Source organism: Chaetodon trifascialis, chromosome 22, assembly GCF_039877785.1.
Source record: "Chaetodon trifascialis isolate fChaTrf1 chromosome 22, fChaTrf1.hap1, whole genome shotgun sequence".
In the NCBI taxonomy this organism is placed as follows: domain Eukaryota; kingdom Metazoa; phylum Chordata; class Actinopteri; order Chaetodontiformes; family Chaetodontidae; genus Chaetodon; species Chaetodon trifascialis.
This window is the reverse complement of record NC_092077.1, coordinates 15846286-15862213: the sequence shown is the minus strand read 5'-3', so window position 1 is coordinate 15862213 and position 15928 is coordinate 15846286. Positions and strand designations below refer to the sequence as shown.

The following is a 15928-nucleotide window of genomic DNA, read 5'->3' as shown; positions in this document are numbered from 1 at the left end:
ACTGCCGTGAGCATCAGTGCATCGCCCACACACATGAAAAAAAAAAAAAAAAACCTGGATGCCTTACGTAAGCCTGGGGTGAATAGCAAAATGAGAGAGACAGAGACATATTCAGTCAGTCAGTGAGCAGCGTGTGAGCACACACAGGCGTAATCCTCCAATCTGCTGCTGCCGAGCGCGTCTTTACCTGCAGCGTGTTGTGCTCCAATCCTCCAACAGCTGTGCCCCATAAAATTGGCCGCATCATCGAGGGCAGCCCGGCCGACCGCTGCGGGAAGCTGAAGGTGGGAGACAGGATACTGGCGGTGAACAGCCAGTCCATCGTCAACATGCCGCACGCCGACATCGTTAAGCTGATCAAGGATGCGGGCCTCAGCGTCACCCTGAGGATCATACCGCAGGAAGGTGAGCAGACACGTGGACACGCACACAACACGTGGACGTGATAGACGAGGGCTTGAGATTGCACTGCTTAGGGAAGACAGTGATTTATGACAGTGAGTGATTTGGCTCCATTAAGTGAAAGTTGTAATATGAGTTTTGTGATTTCTTCTCAGATTTACTGTCACTTGTCATATTCATGAGTTGTGTTCCCCTGGTCTGTAAAAGCTCCTCACTCATAACACTTCTGCATGCAATTTCTTGTACGGAGCTGCTATTTCTCATTGTGGTTGCAATAACACAGAATTCACTATGGCTGAAAAATGTGTGTGATTTCTGTTCCGTTCGTCTTTTATGCTGCTAGAGAGTTTTATACCAGTGAGACTTCCACCTAGAACAGATAAGTGGCTTAAAAATACTGAAGCAAGCAAGACTGACTTAATTACTAAGACTGAGGACTGACTTTCAGTTTACATTAAGAGAGCCTCCACGCTGTATTCCTTTAATTAAATGATAATGACGCTTGGTTTGCCTTCCTTTTTCTGTTCTATGCTTTGTCATTCATGGACATATATAACCTCGGTATTTAGAGCTGCATTAAAGGTGATTATTAGTAGCACTATGCGGCTCTAGCAGGTCTCTGTGTTGTCTGCATTGTGCGTGTGAGTAGTGCGATTTGCATGCAGCTGCACGCTACACGCTATTCCTCCGATCAACAGGTGATGGCGGTATATGAGCTGGTAGAGACCAAAAATAGAGCTAGAAGGAGGATGAGTATTGGATTAACTTTCACCAGGTGACCAGAAACACGACTCCAAATGAAAGCTAACGTTGCTCTGTAACCGCTGGGTGTTTAATCACAGACTGTAGAAAACATGGCCGCAGTCTCTGTCACAGATCGTCTGACCATCTTGGCGGCGCCTGACTATAAAAACTATAATATCATATAGTTAGAGACCAAAACCTTTTTGTGTACCAGGTTATAAAGTTTATAGATAGACCCCCCCCTCATATTAAAAGGGGGGATTGACTCACTTCTGCAGTCAGCCTCCGGTGGCCATTGGAGGAACTGCAGTTTTCTTCCACACTGGCTTCATTTCCAGCTTCTGAGGTTGCTGCTTGTGTATAAATAAGCAATTATTTTCTAATAAATTCATCACATCACCTTAAAAGGTGCCAGTCTTGTGTTTACATGTTGCCTCTAAGTAGCCAAAAAAAAAAACCAATCCATGCAGATTTAAGCATCAAAAAGACTCTTCAGTAAAGCTTAAAAATACATTAAATTTGTCTTTTTTTTGTTTCCCAGAGATCAGCAATCCCCCATCAGCACCCAGCTCGGAGAAGCAGAGCCCCATGGCCCATCAGCACAGCCCGAAGACGCAGCCGAGCGCCGCTGGGTCTCAGCCCAACCCAGCAGGGACAGAACCCAACCCTTCCATGACCCAACCCAACCCCGTGCCACACCAGAGCCCCGTGACCCAGCTGCCCGCCCCTCCACCACAGACCTACACCCACGAGAGCAGGTAAGACGGCGTTTATGAGGATTCCAGGTTACAGAGCATGACGAGTTCCTCTCAGCGTGGCGGTAAACAGCTCTAATGAAAGCTGCTCCGGTGTCAGATCTGCAGCTGTCTTGATTTTCTGATGCAGTGAAGCATTTTTATAGACTAGCCCTCGATCTGTCTCAGGGGCAAAACAGTGTTCCTCTGAAAAAACAGGTATGAGTGAGTCAGATACTTTCATCCCCTCGTCCCCGTTCTCTCTACCTTTCTCTCACTTTATTGTTCTCTTCATCTCTCGTAGTTTCTTTCCTCCACCTCTTCCTCTCTGTCTGTCACTGGCATTGTCTTTTTCTATATCGCCATCTCCTCTTCTTTATACGTCTCTCCTCTCTATCTCCCCAGTTTGTTGAATAACATCACTTAACTCTTATGGACTGCTAAATTATTTACATGAATTGCTTCTTTATAGAGATCTGCTGAATATTTTACCAGGAACTAGAGGGGTCCAAAATCTACCATGTCATTGGCTTTCCCCTCTGCTCTGCACAGTATCCAAATCTCTTTGTACTCTGCATCCTCAGCCTCGCAGAGAACTTGTTTTTATTATAAACATTTTATGTGATGTGTGAGGAAAAACAGTTTAATTTCCTTGCTGGAGTCTTGTTCAATGGTTGTCAGCGCCAGCGAAGACAAGTCATTTCTGTCAGCGCTGGATGACCCAGCAGTTTGTCAGAAAGCATCATTTTCACAGCAGGCTAAGTGCTCCCAAACATAACACACGCCGTGTAGCATGTCCAAAGGTAACAGTGACAGCAGTGGAAATCCTCCTGCAAATGCTTCCTCCGTTCTGATTGGTCTGTTAGTTACAGGTCAGAGGTGAAGGCGAGGCAGGATGTTAAACCAGACATCAGACAGCCGCCGTTCACAGATTACCGACAGCCGCCGGTGGACTACCGGCACCCTCCTGTGGCAGACTACAGGCAGCCTCCCACGCTGGACTACAGACACCCGCCACTGCTCGACTACAGACAGCTAGCTACTGACGCCAGGCAGTTCACCATCCCAGAATACCGAATGCCACCAGTTCAAGTAAGGAAGTTTCCCACAGCGGGAAATTGTTCTAAATATCTAATCATGTTTTCTTTCTGTTAACCAAAATGTGACGCCCCTCTTGAACCGACCATTTTCAACCAATAACGTCTCAATGTCCACAGTCAGTCTTCATCTTTTAGCAGCACAGAGCTAAGATTCATTCGTTAGCGAGCTAGCATCAGATTGAATTTATTCATTCTTATCTGGACTCATGCTGGATCTTTGAGGTCGATACCAATATGGATATTGAAGAGGAAGCAGGTAAAGTTCCCATAAAGCTGCGTTCATCAATGTTTTGTATTAACAGTGAATCAAAGGAGTTAAAAGGACACTTACATTCATCAAAAGGCCAGAAACAGGAAGTCGTAAACAGGAAACTGTTTCCTTAAACATTTGCCACAACTTTATAAAGCAATGGTCTGTGAGTGTTCTGCTGCCCTCAAGTGGCCAAAAAATGTATTTATACTGCTTTAAATGTGGTTATAAAGAGTTGTCACCAGAATATGCTCTGAGTGGCATTTTTTGGAGAAGGAAATCATTAGTGACACTACTGATGGTGGCACGCAGTACTCTTTCTGCTGCTCAGCTTACAGATGTGACATATTTTGCCGCTCACGGAGCTCCTACAAACCAAAAAAGACATAAAGTTTAAGTGCTTCTATAACAGTTGATACTGACTTCTTCATACCCTCATTATCCTTGCAGATATTTGGGTATATTTATAGTTTTGACTGCTTCGGATAATTTTTCTGTATATGCTGTATATTTACTTCGCATTAGAGCACACTCCAGCACACCTTCACCTCACTCTGTTTTTGAACAAATTAAATTCAGAGTTTTCACTTGAAGGTGACATAAGTTCCCAGCAGGAAGTCAGCGACGGATAAAAACAGAATAAATGCAAGCTGTATGTACTGTATGAAAAGTGTGTTTTGGAGAAGGCTCGGCTCGCCAGCATTGGCTCCATTGCATCACTTTTCCCTTTGCTGGTGTTCGTGTCGGTAAAGCTGAGCAGACAGAACACACAGCTGACACACACTTCTGGACACTTCAGATATTTGCATCCTTAGCAGCTCCCTTGTTTACCTTTTGATGCCTTCTAAAATATAAGGTAAGATCTATATGTGACATCATTCTTGGCTGTATTTTGTTTACCTTGCATTCGCTCCATTTTTATTCAGGCATTTGTCTTTGCTGAGTCCTGAGACTCTTTTCTGCTGTCGTGGCCCATTTTCTCCTCAGATAACACTGAATCTAATCACGTCTGATCTGTGCTTGTCTCAGCTCACGCAGGACTTCGACTTCTTCACGGTGGAGCTGGAGAAAAGTGTAAAAGGCTTCGGTTTTAGCATCCGCGGAGGGCGGGAGTACAAGATGGACCTTTTCGTCCTACGGCTGGCAGAGGACGGACCGGCCATCCGCAACGGGAGGATGAGGGTAGGTGTGATTATGTCATTTCCTTTAAGAAAGTCACTCCACCCCCTTTAAAGGTCAGGCTGCTTTCTATCTCTCTGGATTACATGGCGGACGCTCACTGTAATTGTCTGATGTTATCAAAGCTGCAACAGCAGCTTTTCAGAGCCGGTTAAGAAGTAATCTGTCAGAATAACTCCGAGATGGTTCGTCCTTTTGTGGCCGAGCGTTTTTAGAAGTTTGTCTCCTCCCAAAGTTCTTAACACTCGTCTCTCCTCTGCATTTAGTAACAGATAATACTCAGAAAGATAAAGATAGATAAAACATTTAAGTGGGCCAACTTGAATTGTACTTTATCATTTGCATAGCTGCACAAATCTCCCTCCAGCTGTAGTTGCTTCTGTACTATTGGGTCAGAGAAAGCAGACACCTGCAGTAGCTTCTGATGAATAAATAATAGTAAATACACTAAATTTCACCGGTGTGTAAAAGTCACTTGCTTCATGTAAATTACAGCTTCGCCGTCGCTCGTCTGTGTTTGTCAGGTGCAGAATTAAACTCACAACCAACACGTCTTCTTCATCGTCTGCTTCCTCCCTCTCTTTTTCTCTTTCTTGCATGTTCTCCCATCTTTACGTCTGGAGCTGATAGCCTCAGTCTGCTCTACATTCCTTATCTGTAATGAACCTGTCAAAGATAATTTGTGCAAAACGCCCCGAGGGGAGATATAACTTTCGCTCCTCGCCGGTGTCGATGGAGGCCAGTGGGCCCAGACGCAGGTGGGAGAGGAGGAGGGAATCCCTCCCGAGGTCGAGTTAACGTCGGCGTACAAGCTGCTGTGGAGTCTGATCAAGTCCTGATGCAGAAATACTCCATTACAAGTAAAATGCATTCGAACTGCACAAGTAAAAAGTGCAAAGTTATTATCAGCAAGATGGACTCAAAGTATCAAAAGTAAAAGTGCTTTGTTTTATCAGTGTATATGCAGTATTTCACTCTTGTATCTGGTCGTGGTGGAGCTAGTTTTAGCTGCTTTTGTTCAGTTTGTGGACTTTTCTGTAATCTTCGTGGGTGTTTTTTTGTTAAATACTAGATAATTTTACCACCTCTGAGTGGCCGAACAGTAATGTAAAAGAGTACTCCACTGATTTATCGTTACATTTCTAAAACGTCGTTCAGCTCAGACCAATCATCCATCATCGTCATCATACCATCACCTTTATTCCACTCATTCTTCCTTGTCAAAACCTGGCGCCTACGTTACCCACAATGCAACTCAACCGCTTTCAGTTCAGCTGGAGATTCAGGTGTGAGATGCTCGTAGCGGCTAACATAGCTTCTGGCTTCAAATGGAGATGAGGAGCTGGTTTAATCTTTAATGTTATGTGTTTTATGAACTTATCGTATGTTTTTACTGGAATCTTAATCTGAGAATAAACTGAGCCTGGCTCGTGTTAGGTGGATGGCGGGACGGTAACGCTGCCGGTTGGATGTTGAAATCAACACCTTGATCACTCCTCCAGCGCTCCATCCAGCAGAGTGCAGACAGGAATCAGTCTGCATTAACTTAAGTAAATGTGAGAGTCTGCTGAAAAAGCTTTTGACATGCTTGTCGCTTTGGATTTGACTGCCGCTTTGACACGTTTTAAGGTGCTGAAACCAGAAGCCCACTCGCGCCGTGACTCCCTGCCGTCTCTGAGGCTTTCAGCTTAAGCCGAGTCATCGCTCCTCGACAGACACTTTGTCACGTCTTTAAAAAGGAAAAAAAACAAGCTGTTTTGACCCCGGTAGCCACAAACTAATCAGTAACAAGGAGCGCTAACGTATTCTAACAAGCTTTTTCGGTTCAAGTGGCAGCGCAGAGGCTTTTAAGAAAATTATTTAAAGTGATTGGTTATTACAGATAATCGTTCAGCACATTTAATTCCCTCTCTGAGCTCTAAAGCATCACTTAAAGACTGAGCTGTGTGTGGGCATCAGCTCCTGCTTCGTTCCCGCCTCCCCCTGCTCAGCGTCCATGTGCCTCCCATTCAACTTAAGTTCCTCTTTATTGGAGATGAAAATGGAGATCAGTGTCCTCTGCTGTTAGGAGGTGAGGATTAATGAGCGAACCGTCTTGCCTTCCACCTCTCTTCAGACCACAGTAATGACACCTAATGACCCCCTCCCGTCTCGAGTCCGCTCCTGACTTTCAGATTACCCCGGCCATTATCGGAGGACTTCTCCATTTGTGAGCGTAATTGGGCGCCGTGTTTTGTCCCGTTCCCCGTGAAGCCTCCCCATTAGTCAGCCTCAGAGCCGCCTCTTGACGGCCTGCCAAGCGGGAGTGTTGAAGGAGGGAGGGCTGATGTTTGACCCCTCCACGTGTTCACCGGGGAGTGGTCACAGAAGGGAAGCATAGTCCAGTTAACACTGACATTAGCCGGTGACTGAGCTGCTGCAGGTGTGGACATTTTAAATGGGCGGATGATTGGTATTCATCAGGGTGTCGCGGTACGTCCCTCAGCAGCCCCCCATGAGGAGGGGTCCACCATAATTCCATCCAAATGACATGTTGGAATTACTGCGAAATTAATTACACCGGTTCATGGCTGGTAATGCTTATTAACGCTTACAGAAGCTCACGGGAAAGCTGATGAATTATGGATCCATATTGACCCTCATAAATCACCAGAATAAGAGCTGCTTGTTAATATTAAATTGCATACGTCGTTGGCTCATTTGCAAACCTGCCACATCATAATCGACTCAGTCTCAGGTATGCAAACACCTTCGTTAACCTGCCTCTCTTATTCTCAGCTTTGTTCACTTGACCAGTAGGTTTATGGAGCAATTTGGCTTCTGCTATTGTACTTCTGTCAGTCATTTCTACGGTTCACGCCCAGGAAGGGTCCAAAAATGCTGCACATACACAAACATGTGTACAAGCTTCATTGTTCACACTGTAAATTTGAATGGAAAATGTTAATCCAGCTGTTCCAGATGTGAAATGGTGCGGGTCGCGTTCGCCCTTCACGGTAACTTTAACGGACCTCTAACATCTCTAAGCACAGCGTCAGTCCTGATCCACTACAGCTCCTAAAGCTTGGAACGTTTTTGCAGCCTGACGATCCTTTGAGACGATGTCGTCTGTGGTGGAAATCATTAAAATGATTGTACAAAAATGAAGCTCCCTGTATATAAACCTTTAATAAGCTGCCTGTAACACACTATAATGTGATTGTAAGCAGCTGTGAGGACATGAAGGGTTAATTAATGCACAAACGTTGTTACTTACTATGGTATATATGTATATTATTAATACTGCATCTTCATCATTCTACTACTACTACTATTATTATACATATTCTCTCAGATATTTTTCCTTTTTCTAATTTATTCACATGTTCTGCAACAGGAGCCATTGACTGAATTTCCCCTCGAGCATCAATAAAGCGATCTAATGTGATAACTTCTTCTATGAGGACATATTTTATATTATTCCAGCTGTTTACACAGCAGCCTCCAGTAATGGGTGTCGACAGGAGTTAAACAACAACATTACACCCGAACAGAACAGAGCTTTAATCTCTAACAGAGGAAAAGCGTCAGGCACTTTATTAAAACATACAAACACAGCAGCACTGACTGCAGGACTGAAGCTGGATGAGGGAGATTCATGTGCAGCAAAAGTTTAACGTCCATCTCTGAGTAATAACAAGCTTTAAGAAACCCTGACATATTAAATCCAGGTGAGTTAAGTTGAGCTCAGTGCGCTCCTTTACGACAGTCACATGTGAACATGTCCTCCGCTCCTCTGGGAGGACCGCTGAACCCGGCTGCAGGGATTTTTCCCAATTAGAGTAGTTTCAGTATTAGAGAGCTATCGAGGTCGAGCGTTGATGGTGGTCCCAGAGGTGTTGGAGGGGTCGACCTCGGGGCACCGAACTCTGAAAACTTCTTCTTTGTGGACTTATCTGCAGAGAGGTGTCATCGTGTTGAAAGCCAGAAGCACAGTTCCCTTCACATGAAGCTCAGCGGCCCTGAGAAACCGCCTCAGACCTGAAGTAAAATCAAATACGCACACACACGTTTCCTCTGTCAGATATTTACATCTTCTCCTCTGTCACACGCTTCCTGACATCCAGGTCGGCGACCAAATCATCGAGATCAACGGAGAGAGCACCCGGGACATGACCCACGCCAGGGCCATCGAGCTGATCAAGTCCGGAGGCCGGCGTGTCCGTCTGCTCCTGAAGAGGGGTACCGGGCAGGTCCCAGAGTACGGTAACTATCACAGCTTTAATCCAGAGCGGCTCTCTGTGCCTCCAGGATCATTTCTTACCTCTAACTCTGAGACTGTCCTCTCTTCGCTGTCTTAATATCACTTTAACTCTTGATAACATTGTTCTCGCATGCATCTGTATTCATGGTTGATCTGTCTTAATACTCTCTGGTTTCTGTATTTCACTATGCTGTAAAAAACCTAATTATTTGTCTTCTTCTATCTTGACTAATACTAGTTTATCTTCTGTCCATTTCAGTGACCTATCACTAATTGATTGGTCTAGGTTGTTACTTCCCCTTCTATAGGAATGGTATCTTCCAGTCTCTCCATGTGCATGAAAAGTGACAAGCATGGCTCCCCCTATTTCTTCCTAATGGGCCACTCTAAAGACACGGTTTGTGACCACATGAATGTTTTCTCTTCACTTAACCCTGGCTGTCTGTGCTGTGGTTTTGTGTGTTGTTTTGTTGTAACCACCTGCTCAAGATGCCCTTTCCATATCTGCGCGATGAAGCCCTCGAGAATAATCCACAAATATGGCTTCAAGCTGCAGGAGGTCGTAAAGTTAGCGAGCATAACTCTTCCCCTGACCGAGAGATAAATCAGCCATCAGCTACCTACAGGCCAGCAAATACAGCAGTGTGAGTTAACCCTGAGTCAGCCGGAGGAGATGAAGGTGAAATATTTCAGCAGATTATTTACCCGGTGAAATCTCAGCGCGGCGTGAATCGAGCCTGGAAGGCGACGTTTATTCTCGTGACACCGCGGGTGATAAAACTACAGTGCGTTACGTGGCTTCTGCACCAGCATGACACGCGCTTTTCCGCATCCTCCCACCAGAGGAAAAGCCGTTCAGCGGAAGGCCGCGACACCAAAGCCCCGACTGATGCACATTCATCAGCGTTCGGGCCCCTCCGGCCCTCAAACACAGGAAATAGAGGCTGATGTCGTCTGCCGTCCTCTCTCCAGATGTAATCTCTCTGTGTGGAGAGCTTTTGTCATACTTGCCTTGAGGTTGTTCTACAGCCTTGAAATATGCTCACAGGGAGTCGAACTGTGGTCAGCCAGCGCACCCTCCTCCATCATTAGAGATCCTTTGTGTTCTCTCTGATTTCCCCCCGCTGCCTGAAAGCAGCAGCAGCCTTTTCACCCACATGTTCTCTTCTGTGTGGGCTCGATTCAGTTTCATCACTCGTAGTTCGCAGGCGCTTTATTTGCATACTGGAAGGTTATGCAAATCATCCGCGGTGATTAATTTGGTTATTTAAAACATTAGCATACTGCCGTTCAAAGGAGGGAAGTTATTTTTGTTTCAGGTTGCTTTTTAGGAACACAAAAGAATAAAAGTATAATATGAAAGTGTAAGCAGTGTGGTGTAAAAACATGGGCATGTGCATGGATATTATTGTGTGTGTGTGTGTGTGTGTGAGTGTGTGTGTGTGTGTGTGTGCAGCATTGTGTGTTTTTATGCTTCAATCAAGTGTTAAATCTGCATTTCAAGGGCACAAATTTATCGTCCTGAGAATTACACTGAAAAGATGTAAAAAAAAAAAAAACAACGTGCAGCACGTAGAAGTTCTTCACTGCTTCTGTCAGACTCGACAGCAAAGTAAAGAAAAATCTGAAAATGAACAAATGTTTGATATTTATAATCAGGACTGATGTTGGTCAAAATGTTTAACTCAGTCAAAGTAGAAAACAGTATTAATATATCATATTTTTATGTCTTTTGACGTTAATTTTGCATTTTGAGGAGCTTCTTTTAATGTGAGGTACAAAGCTTAAGACCTCCAGAGGTCTCCTTAATTTAAAACTGACAGTGACGACATTTAATTGACTGAAAGTGATAATATGTCAGTGCTGTGTGAATTAATTAACAATAATTCTTTCATCCGTCTCTCATGTAGAACAAAAATCTCAATATTGTAGTTTGTGTCATGGTGACTGTGCAGAAATGTAAGCAGGACAGAACTTTAACAGAGCTGACAAGAGGCATTAACGCAGTGTGTGATAATCACAGGTCCAACACACACACACACACACACACACACACACAGCCCTTTAATGTCACTTCATTGTAGCTGCGTACTGCAGGTAAAAGACTGTGAAGTCCCACAAATGACCGGCCGCTCTGCCTCCCTCTTTAGTCCTGGATCTAATATGCTTCAGCGCTGCATGAGAGTCTGCTTATAATTGGGCCTCATGGCGCCGGCGTAGCTAGCCTAGCCTCTGCCCCCCGCCCGGCCGCTGAAAGTGACTGATGGCCGAGGGGCCGAGACTCATCGGTGCAGAAACAGGAGCTAACAGTCCATGAGAGTGGAGAGCTGTGGAGGAGCAAGCTGTAGATTCACTGCAGCTGCTGCTCTGGATACACACTTCTTCAGGCTTAAGAGAGAGAGCGAGAGAGGCACTTGGCCCCTGAGGTTTTCATTCTCGCTAAAGCAAAACCCTATTGGGCACATCATCCATTTCATTAAACCTGTTTTCGATTTTCCGCCAAGGTTTTAGATTGGCCGAGGCTTTAAGGAGAGCAGCGGGAGGCAGATTGATGTTGTCTAAAAGTAGAGTTGCCCCGTGACATGTTCAGAAGGAGCTTTTGGTGCTGCTCTGATATTTACTTTAATGCTTTTAGCTTGTAGAATAGGAATGATTGCTGTGCTGATTGCTTTTGTTTTGATTGAGTGTTTGGTTGTGCCGTGGCATGCGTGCAAGCTTTTAAGCAGAGTGTGTGTGTGTGTGTGATTTTATTGACTGTGTGTGTGCGTGTTCCAGATAATGCCGCCCCATGGGATGCTCGCCCTTCAGCCTCTCCAAGCCTGTCGGAAGTAGCCCCTCCCATCGACAGCCTTTCCATGTCATCGCCTTCATCTCATCTTGCCCTGTCCCCCGACCCACCTCACCTGCCGCCTCTGGACGTCCCTCGAGACACGGTGGCAGGAGACAGCAGGAAGGAGCGTTCGAAGAGCCCCCAGAAGGCCGAGCTGCTAAATCCAGATTTGATTAGCCAGGGGAGGAGAGCGGCTACAACCGGCGGGAGCGGCAGAGCCAAGAAGGAGGGTGGCAGGGCCACCCACAAGGGGCACAGAGTGCAGCCCACTACTGAGGGGGAAGGGGGCAAAGAGGGGCAGAGCGGGGAGCCCAAACCTTCCAGGAGCACCAGAGGGAGGTCCAAGGAGAGAAACACTGGGGACAACAGAGAATCCACCCAATCTCCCAGCGCCTCCAAGCTCCCGCACACCAACGGGAACAGCAGGGAGGAGGTGGACCGTTACAGTGGCGGGCAGCAGGTGGAGTCGGAGCAGAGCAACCCCAGGCCCAGGGAACCGGACAGGGGCCTGGGAGAGAGCCGGCCCAGCCTGCCCAACAAGAGCAGCAGCGGAGGCGGCGCGGCGGGGAGGAAGGCCACGGTCTCTCCCGGGCCTTGGAAGATCCCTGGATCGGACAAGCTGCCCAGCACGCTGCGCACGGGCACATCCACGCTGAGCAGATAACACCGCGGCTCCAGCACGACGCGGCGGCCACGCTCGCCAAAACGAAACCGCCCCATCTGGACGAAACTACCATCCTCACACCTTCCTGTGCTCCTTTACCCCCCTCGATCCCATTCTCCCATAGACCACAGAGTCAAAACCAAGGGGGGGCAGGGTGATCTGGACCACGTGTTTTTAGAGTTTTATTTATGATACTGTACTCTAAATTATTTTGAGAGATATTTTACACCCACCACCTTAAGAACTGGAAAATCATCCACTTTTTAAGAACAAACGAACGAGCAAACAGAATGTGTGCGCCACGTGGCGGGAATCATTTGGGGGTTTGAACTTTGAAGAACTGTCTTTTGAGCTCTCCCCAAGCAGAAGAAGGGGACAAACATGCAAATACAAACTGACCGGAAGCAGCTGTCGGTTGCCATTGGATTTTTTTATATATATATCTTCACAGTGGAGTCTGTTTTCTGAACTGGAATGTTAGAAGAGAAGGTTTGCCTGTTTTTGACGAGAGCGAATGGAACAGAGTGACAGCGGAGATGAAATCTACTCATCAACAGAACTTTGCCTTAACAGAGACTGTGTGGGCCTGAATCTGTCTTGAATAATCTATCAGATGATTATAGACATAGATATATTATAATGAATATGAATATGTGGGATCATTTTGTAAATAAGATCATCTTTAAATGAACTGAACCTTAGTTGAGCAGATGGACGAGCTAACCGGCGCCACGTGGACGAGAACTTTCATCGCGCCCGCGTCTCCCTCCTCCACACTCCCGTTCAGCCCTGCGATTGCAGTCTGGGGTCTCGGCAGGCCTGCGGCGGTCGACTGCGTGGCCCGTTTGTCCATCAGCGGGGGTGTCGTGTCAATCCATTCTTCTCATTTCTGTGCTTAACGAACGAAGCGATCGGCGACGGCGGTGTCCAGCCAGACGCTGAGAGGAGGAGCTCGCATGATACCGACCAAGGGGCAGAGTGCCTTAGACTGACAGAGAGGTTGGCTTTTAAGTCAAAGGTTCAACTCCAAAACACTTCAGAGGGTTCAAAACAGGCTGCTACGACATCAACTTCACAGATATGAATATAAACAGTATTTTTTCAGATGACACAGTGAAATATTAATTTATTTCACAGGCTTATGTATGAAGAGTAGTCCATTACCAGAGGTGTTTGATGGTCCTTAATGTTGCAAGTGGTTCATTCTGGGTCCTGGTTTTCATTACTGGTCTCTTAATGAGGCCTGACACTTCCATGAAGAACTGCTCAGATGAGACGGTGCCATCAAACGTCAGCACAGAGTGCCCAAAACAAAGCGAACTAGTGAAATCTGGTTTTGAATCAGCCTCACTTGTCACAGGCTCGGCTAACAAGCTGTAAGCTGAATGAATGAAAGCCCTCGATCCAGAAACGTTTCTGTCGTTTCCAGATCGGCTGAGAAGAGGCTGCACCTGTCACCGCCGCCGTCAGCGGCTGAATTTGATTTGTTTTGGCTGATTCTGTCTCACTGTGTGATGTGAGGACGTGCGTCTCTAAGCCAAAGCTCCCTGAAGAGTGTCATTTGTTTTACCACTCACATACCTGCCCCAGAATTTCACCCGGCATAAACATTCAGGCGTACGTTTTTATACAACCTGACAACTGACAATTGGCTAAGCCCCACCCCTCTTAGTTACTGTTGCTATGCTTGCTAAGATTTCCATTCTGGTGCAGCAGTCGACAACAGGTGACAGATTTACAACTCATTCATGAAACAATGGGTCTTTTTGTTTCAGACAGAAGCAAACGAATTCAGCTCATTTGTAGCTGCCAACTGATGATTGTGCCGACTGAAACGACAACTGTCGCTGGCAGAGTTTATCAGCTACAGCTAGCTAGCTATTTCAGCTAATGCTAGATTTATGAGCTGTATGAAAACTGTGTCTGTGGCTGAATTTTTTTAAATATACACTTGATGGCTACACACATGATATTGTGCTAGAAGACTGAGGTGAAAGCTGCATGATCTGGGTAAAAAGTTGGTATCATTACTTGATCATGTAGAAGAAATGGAAATAAACAGCATTGTATTGCAGGGTGGAGCTAGCTCGTCCTGGCATTTAAAGTATGATAATTAAAAATGGAAGATCGGACTGTTATTTTATCCTCACGCAACATTGCTTATATTACATGAAGCTACATAACGCCGTCACTAGCAGCCTGGAGTGTAAATATACTCAAATCCAATAAAGAGCAGGACAGAACTGCTAACATTAGCTGGACATGCTAACGATTGCAGCTAACATTGGAGCAGATAATAACAGTTCAATCCATCCCTTACACTCGTGCTGTTGTGATTTTGGTTTCGGGAGGGCTAAAAAAACAAATGTTGAGTGTTGCTCGTAGCTTTTGGCCCACGCACCTGCAGTGCCAGGTCACAGTCGTTAGCTGTGACTGAACACTTTACGCAAAAAAAGGTCAATTTCGAGATCAGTGAATCTATTCCCGGCGTCTGCGCCCTCTGCAGATGTCAAGATTCTGAGCGGTAATTTCTCGTCTGACTGAGCCTCGAGTCATAATACCAGAACAAAAGTTTCCTCTCCTTCCTCTGCTGAGGGAAGCGCAAACAGTGTTTAAAGAATAAGAGATCAGAGGGAGACAAGTCATTATGTTTGCCATTGTGATCCGTAATTACACAAGGAATAAGCAGCCTGACTTTAAAGCACAATCTCACACAGAGGGGTTTGGGATGTGAATTATTATGTTGGAGAAAATCACCAGCCAGGCACAAACAGCTCAGCCCTTCAATCACTTGTAGATGGTCTGCAGGGACAATATCACACACAAGAAAAAGCCCCAAACCTAAATTTTACAGCTGTCAGACTAAAGGTAGCAAACGCTGCCCACATACTGTATCATCCTGCTCATTTTCTCCTTTATTTTCTGACTTCTGTTTGAAGCGGAAAGAAAAAAATGTGCGTACTTTTGCTCAGCCTTTGCACAAACTCACTGCTTTCCACATCTGAGCTGTTTGCATTGAGCCAATCTGTAAGTAGTTTTCTACAGAACGCAAAACAACAGAAAAAGACATCGAGAGGGGTTCTTTTCGCAAAGTGTGTGTTGAAGTAGCAGCACGCGCCACACCATAAACTCCCACCCAAACGGCTCAGTATCACTGTGTAGTGTTATAGCAGTGTGTAGACCCTGAACAAATATCTCTATAAATATGACTCAGTGTACTATTGATGGTCACAAAGACTGTAAGTGGAGCAACTATTTTTATGAAATGCAACACTATGGATATATTAACTTTTGCAGAAATCTTGTTTACCTGTATGATATCCTGAAACGCTGTCAAAATAAAAGAAAATCTTGACACATGACAGATTTATTTAGGACGCGCTGCTGTGTGATTTATTGTGGGTCTGTTGTTATTGAAGTGTACGGTTCATATAGAGGAACTGCATGCGGAGCATTTACTTTAACCCCCCGTTCAGCACTGAAAAGCAGTGTGTGTGTGTAAAACATGGTTTGTAACGCAGACAAAGGCCATGTTAGCCAGTTAGCTTAGCACAAAAGCTAACCCCTGCAAAACCACAACTTGTCATTTTAACACTTATTTTTGTACATATCAACAAAACAGTGTTTATTAGTGAGTTTCAAAGGTGCTGGTAGGAGATTTGCTACCTTCAGACAGAGCCAGGCTAGCAGTTTCCCCCTGTTTCCAGTCTTTGTGCTAAGCTAAGCTAACAGTTTTCTGCCTGTAGCTTTATGTTTAACGGACAGAAAGCAAGAAGCATGTT

The 15928-nt window shown here is 45.5% G+C and overlaps 1 protein-coding gene across 1 annotated transcript in view; it reads left to right on the top strand.

Annotated features, from left to right (window-relative positions):
- The window catches only part of magi2a (membrane associated guanylate kinase, WW and PDZ domain containing 2a), a 203351-nt gene extending 188373 nt beyond the window's left edge, over positions 1 to 14978 (top strand). Inside the window, exons 17-22 of the mRNA XM_070991682.1 lie at positions 220 to 405; positions 1688 to 1904; positions 2747 to 2972; positions 4260 to 4412; positions 8516 to 8654; positions 11428 to 14978. Coding sequence (XP_070847783.1) covers positions 220 to 405; positions 1688 to 1904; positions 2747 to 2972; positions 4260 to 4412; positions 8516 to 8654; positions 11428 to 12146 — 1640 coding nt within the window. The 3' untranslated portion in view covers positions 12147 to 14978. The remainder of the gene's footprint in view (positions 1 to 219; positions 406 to 1687; positions 1905 to 2746; positions 2973 to 4259; positions 4413 to 8515; positions 8655 to 11427) is intronic.
- Positions 14979 to 15928: the final 950 nt, after the last annotated feature.